General features: G+C 39.7%; 1 protein-coding gene across 1 annotated transcript in view; it reads left to right on the top strand.

Moving 5' to 3' along the window:
* commd7 (COMM domain containing 7) overlaps positions 1–4,621 on the top strand; it is an 8,365-nt gene extending 3,744 nt beyond the window's left edge. Inside the window, exons 3-8 of the mRNA XM_008305773.1 lie at positions 96–152; positions 232–269; positions 1,376–1,466; positions 2,913–2,962; positions 3,040–3,088; positions 4,369–4,621. Coding sequence (XP_008303995.1) covers positions 96–152; positions 232–269; positions 1,376–1,466; positions 2,913–2,962; positions 3,040–3,088; positions 4,369–4,445 — 362 coding nt within the window. The 3' untranslated portion in view covers positions 4,446–4,621. The remainder of the gene's footprint in view (positions 1–95; positions 153–231; positions 270–1,375; positions 1,467–2,912; positions 2,963–3,039; positions 3,089–4,368) is intronic.
* The last annotated feature ends 1,959 nt before the right edge of the window (positions 4,622–6,580 follow it).

Here is a 6,580-nt window from a genome sequence, read left to right as displayed (position 1 = left end):
TAAATCAGTGTTTTGATGTCTTCTACGGTTTGAACCTGACGCTGGTGGAAGTTCAGCTGTAAACCGACTGACGTTTGTTTTTTTCTCGTCTTTAGGAGCTCTGAAGAAGAACCTGACGGCCGAGCAGATCAGAGAAGACCTGCTGACTTTAGGTCTGAATCCTCCATCCGTCGCCGACAGACGTTCTGAAAGTGAAACCAAACCTGATTCCTGTTTCTGTTCTCTCCTCAGGACTCGGAGACGACAAGGCGGCTCACTTCTCACAGCAGGTAGCATCATAACGATTACACTCAAACTGTGAAAAAAAAGTTTATTTTTTCCAATATTTATGTTAAATAATCACAGAAAAAATATTAATTATAATATATAATAACTGTAGAGAAACACCAGTTTGAATCAGACATCATTTGCCTTTTACAGGGTTTGTTCATAAAATTTTACAACTAGAATTAAAATCTATAAAATTCCTCAATATTATTATTTTATGATATATATTTTAAAAAGTATTAATTTAAATTTTGACATTAAAAATAAACAAACAGGCTGAAACAGTAAATAACAAAAATCTTTATACAAATAGTGTTTTTCCCTTTTTTTTGCTGCCAATTTTTGGTTGTTTGTTTTTTTAGATAAGATTTTAAAGATTTATTCTGCTTCCTGACTGTAAACAAACAAAAAAGGCTAAATGTCTAAATACCATTATCTATAATAAGGACTGAAAAATGGCAAATATTATTTTTTATTATATTTATATTTGTTGTTTAACATTTGTTGCTATTAAATGATCATTTTCTATTTTTATTTATAAGTATTCCACCATTTTAATGTATTTTTCTGCCAGATTTTTAGTTGTTTTTTTGTTGTTGTTGGATTTTTAAGTTTTAATCCACTTCTTGACTGTAAACAAAAAAATAGTCTAATAACTAAACTTTAAATAATATTGTGTGTATTAAGGACTAAAAAATGGCATTTTAAAATTACGATTATTATATTTATATTTGTTGTTTATCCTTTTTTTTCTATTAAATGATCATTTTTCTTTATTTATTTTTAAATATATTCCACCATTTTCACATATTTTTCTGGAACTTTTGCTGCCTGGTTTTCAGGTTTTTATGGGATTTTATTTACAGGGTTTGTTGTTGTTCTTTGAGGACGTCTTCAGGAGACTTGAGGTTCATTTCGACGTCCTCCTTCATGAAAACCTCGTTAATAACATTCATAAATGTGTCTCTAACATCCGTCCAGGAGGTAGTTTTATTGTTTTTTTCATTGATGTTGAGCCTTATATTGCTTTCTGTGCCATGAAGTGCAGCTAATCCTCCAGAATCGCCTCCACCAGTCCGTCTGACGCGTCTCTTTGCTGTTTTGGCAGTGGGCCGAGCACCAGGCCGCTCTGTGCCGACTGGCTCTGGGACAGACGCTGACGGTCAACCAGCTGGTGGACATGGAGTGGAAGTTTGGAGGTGGGTCAGCTTCACGTTCAGCTAAATTACAGGTTGACTGGAGTCTATTTCTGGTGCTCGGTCCTCTGACGGAGGCCTAACTTCTGCTGTGTTTTGGTGCCGCAGCAGACCGATGCTGTCTTTATTTATTTACACACCCGATAGAAATGCTAATCCGGCCGTCGTTAGCATCTCGTTAGCTCGTGGTCACGCTGAAGGGATGGACGGGGAGTGTCTCGGTGCTGTTTGTTGACACACAGAAGCTTCAGAAGCCAGAAACAAAGAGACGCGTCTCTGCAGGTCGACCCAGACGACTCGGCTGCGTCCAGTGGAGGCGCTGGAGGCCCGACGGCCTCCTGAAGGCCTCGGCCGGGAACAGAACGCCTCTGCATCTATTACAGCAGCAAAGGGGAAACATCTAAGAAATGTCAGTTGAAAAACAAAAAGAAAGAAAGAAAGAAATGGTTCAGGTTGTCCAAACATCTCTGGATGGAAATAACAATTTCTCAGGTCCTTTCATTTTGATTTTTGAGTCATTTTGGACTAATTTTGCATTATTTTGGATCCATAAAATAATTTTAGACCATTTTTTTAAAGCATTTTTGCACTAATTTGCACATATTTTTTTAAAGGATTTGTGTCAATTTTGGAACGTTGTAGACATTTTAGACTAATTTCTGTTGTTTCTGACAAGATTTGTGTAATTTTGGTGACATTTTGTACAAGTTTGGACAAATGTAAAGTATTCTGGACATTCTGATTCTATACGTTGAGCCTTTATTGATCCCTCTGAGGGCAAATGTGCATTATTACCGCAGCAAAGGGGAAACATTTAAGAGACATCAGTCGAAAAAATAAACAGAATAAAATAAGTACTAGTTCAGATCATCTAATAAACTCGTCTGGATGTTAAAATAATATGTCACATGTCAGTGGTGTTACACAGATCCTTTCATGACTGATTTTTGAGTAATTTTGGAATAACTTTGCATTATTTTGGTCACGTTGAGTCATTTGAGACAATTTTTTGAAATATTTTGGACAAGTTTGACTCATTTTTGGACGAATTTATTTAATTTTTGACAAGATTTGTGTCATTTTTGGCGACATTTTGGACTAATTTTGAATAATTCTGGATGTTCTGATGCGGTACGATGAGCCTTTATTGATCCCACAGTGGAGAAACTTGCATTAATACAGCAGCAAAGAGGAAACACTGAAGAAATATCAGTAGAAAAAACAAAACAGAACCCAAATATGCACGAGCACAACTTCAGATAAATTCCTCTTGATGGTGTCACGCAGATTCGTTCGTGAGTATAAATACTGACATTGAAGTACTAATACTGCACAGACTCTCGTTTATGTCGAGCTTTAAATGTACAAAACGTTCCTAATCCATGAATGTGCTGATGTGTGACTGAGGAGGAATCTGAGAACTTTCTGACGGCGTGTTTCTGTCCACAGTGACGGTTGGAACCAGCGAAATCCAGAAAGTGGGAAACATCTTCCTGCAGGTACGGAGCTCCAGCGAACTCACCCGTCGCTCGTCTCTTTGTTCACTTCTGCTAAACGCACTTTGTTCCTCCTGCAGCTGAAGCTGGTGGTCAGAAAGGGGAACTCCACGGAGAACGTCTACATGGGTGAGCCTTCATCAGAGACAGACGTTCAGGACGTCTGATGTCTTCTGATTTTACCTTCGACGCTTTGTTTTGTTTTGCACAGTTTATGTTTTAAAATGTCACGATTTCAGCTCAGACTTGTTGTTTTTTCCCCAAAAACTCACCTGATGAGTTCAAGGGACGACTGGAAAGTTGTTTTCTGGCTGATAAACAGGACATTTTTAATAATTTCTCTTGCTTTTTGAAGCGCAGAGGATTGGTGGGAATGTGCCAGTTTGACATAAATCCAGTTTGACGTCGTAAAACTTTTCTTCTTGACATGATTTTCAGCACCTAACTCGTCCCACAGCTTTAAGAAAACCCACGTAAACATGAAAACGTGTGGTTCGATCAGGAGCGGTGCGCTGGGACTTCTCGTAGTGATGCATCGTACATTTTTTAATAAAATTCTTTAAAAAAAACTGCGTTAAAAATCCCCATTGAAATGAATGGGAAGTCGGTCCGACAACCGCCAAATCCAGCCGTCTTTGGATCTCTGTAGCTCCGACAGATTTTACAGCAGAAACTTAATTCGAAGTTTCAACGGTTCCCAAGGCTTTGAATATTATTCCTCTAAATCCGTGTTTTGATGTCTTTTATAGTTTTTACACAGTCACCGTTTAAATGTTGTGAATTTTTTGAAATCTGGAATTTTTCTTTCATTTTGACCAGAAGCATTTTTTGAAAGAGGTACGTTAACCTCGTCTCATTGTCACAGTTTCTCCTCCACATGAACACTTTATACTAAATGTAGGTATTTCTGTCCTCTTCCACCCAGTGTGAGTCTCATTGCTGTAGGATTCATGGTTTCTTCATAAATCACCTCAAAGCTCAGAGAGTCCACCAAAACTCTCATTGACTCCCATTATATCTGAGCTCTAAACTATGAAAACCAGAAACAGTGAGTTTCTCTAACCTGCCACCAAATCTGTATAAAACACAGTCTGGACATGAAAATACATCAGAATGTTCACAACAAGATTCTGCTTCACACGCTGAAAGAATTATTTCGATACGACTTCTAGTTTCTGAGCTGTGACGGTTTGTTCGAGGGTCTGATCCTCGGTGTGCTGCTGATGTATGATGCACTTTCAAAGTAAAAGCTCGAGGATGTGAAAAGCTGCTGATCAGTGTTTATGAAACACACTTGTTTTTATATTATATTTGTTTATTATGTATCATCACTGCAGCTCATATTAAGCAGTAAAAAAGCTTCACTGGGACTTTTTCTATTTGTCTCCTTTTGTTTTCTTTCCTTCCAGAACTGACGCTGCCTCAGTTTTATAACTTCCTGCACGAGATGGAGCGAGCCAAGGCCAGCATGGAGTGTTTCAGCTGAGTGTGTGTGTTCACGTTTTAAGTGTATATAAATCATTTTTCTGACTGTGTGTGTGTGTGTGTGTGTGTGGCCGCCGAGTGACTGAAGCTAGACACAAAGGAGCTAATTTTGTAATTCCCCTCCAGACGTTCACACTGAAATCCGCCAACAGACACAAATAAAAAGAAAAAAGTCGACGCTCTGCCGTGTGTTTTGATGTATCTGCCCGAGCCGCCTTTCGTCTGTCGCTCATCGAAGCTTCGCCATGAAACTTTGGCACCGACGGCACAAACGGTAAAACAAACAGAAGACGTGCCCGCTCGAGTTCGGTCCTGCAGCTTGTTGGCGTCGGCCGCCGTGCGATGACTTAATTTGACGATGCACGCAGAGATAAAACCAGATATTAATTAGCAGCAACAGCGGATGAAAGGCGGACGAGGCGATGAAAGCTGTAAACACGGACGCATGTGCAGCTCCGGGCGCATTTCAAAGCGCTGAGCTGCTCCGTGGTGCAGGCAGGTCCTCGGCCTTCCTCGGTTCTGTCATGATGAGCAGTAATTAGATGGCAAGTGGGCTTGTTTTAGAGCAGGGGTCTCCAATCCTGGTCCTCGAGGGCCGCAGTTCGACACCCCTGTTTTAGAGCCTCCCCTCCTGACATCAAGGGTCTGGGAGACGTTATTCCGTCTCCAATCATCAGGAACAAACTCTGGATATTTACAATGATGTCTGAATTTTAGTTCAACATATCAAAAACTTTCCAGGATATTTCCTTTTTAAATTGTCCCACTTTTTTGCGTCCAAACGTTGAGCTCACTAAACAAAAACACTTCCTAGAAGCATTTATATTTTAACAGGAATTTGCAGCACTTTGTTCCACTTGGATCAAACTGTCCACCATGTTTTTGTTTGTGGGGTGCAACCTGTCAAACCTGCTCAGTCGTTTATGAAAGTTATTTTTCATGTTTGTGACCAAGTTTTTCACATTTAAACCCATTTTTTTATGTCTTGTGTTGTATTATCGTGACACGCAGCTGAAAAGTCATCTTGTCTCTGCTTCTGCACCAAACGCTGCGTTTTCCTTTAACGCTGTCGTGCAAATCACCTGCATTCCTTCTGAAATATTAAGAATATGTTTCAGTGAACTCGGTGAACAGCAAAGACTCCAACAAAGAGCCCGAATGTTCCTGCAAACAAGTCCGAGGCGCTGATGTTTGCTTTGTCTTTGACGCTCTCAGAAGGAAAGAAAGGAGCAAACAGAAGCTTTTTTTTTTTCTTTTTTCTGGTTGTTGTTTAGTTTTGCCGTCTGCGGCGGCCTGAACGTATGGAACACATGGTCTCCCATTTCCTCATCCGGCCGTAAATCTCGTCGGCTTCCTGGAGCGCCGCGTTGCTGCAACAAAAGCTGAAACCGCGATCGGACGCAGCGTTGTGGTTCTTCAACCGGGTTCACGTGACTCTTGTTCTGAACAAAATGGACCAACGTTGGGGAGATAGAGCACAGAATTTATTCCACTAAAAACCAGAAAGGGATCCTGCAAATGTTTCAGTCATGGGAAGGTTTCTTATCTACGGTTTCAACTGGTACAAAGCTGTCGCACATCTGAGCTCTGAGACTTTAAACGTGAACCTCAACGTTCAGGTCCCAGAACAAAGTGGAAACAACTTTAGTTTTTGGCTAAATTAAGATTAATTGATTGGAAAAAACAAAACAAAAAACAGAGCCGAGAAGAAGTCAAACAGAAGAAATGCTGTATTTATGAAGGAGCAGTAACTGTCAAGAGAAGATACGCTTTTTAAAATACCAAATCAGATAAAACTGATTAAAAATCTTACAAAACAAAGACACACTGTTGGATTAAAGACCCAAGAATGTCAGGAATTCAGTGATTAATACGATAAAGCATAAAACTATACTGAAGAAACTCGTATTTATTAATGAACACCAATTTCTGGTTCCAACCAACGATCAACATTTTGCTAAAATATGTAAAAACTGGAACCTTGTCTGGTCCAACTTAGAGCCTCAACAGGTGGTGAAATGTGACCAGAGACTGGATTCTAGTAGAACCATGGATCCATCCATAGACAGACACTGACAGGAACTTTATGGAGACACGATAGCAGCCTGGATTGAAGATTTTGCGCTTTTTTTCCAT

The sequence above is a fragment of the Stegastes partitus genome, unplaced genomic scaffold, assembly GCF_000690725.1.
Source record: "Stegastes partitus isolate 25-593 unplaced genomic scaffold, Stegastes_partitus-1.0.2 Scaffold2612, whole genome shotgun sequence".
Taxonomy (NCBI): domain Eukaryota; kingdom Metazoa; phylum Chordata; class Actinopteri; family Pomacentridae; genus Stegastes; species Stegastes partitus.
Note: the sequence above shows the minus strand (reverse complement) of the source record. Positions and strands in the feature narration are given on the sequence as shown.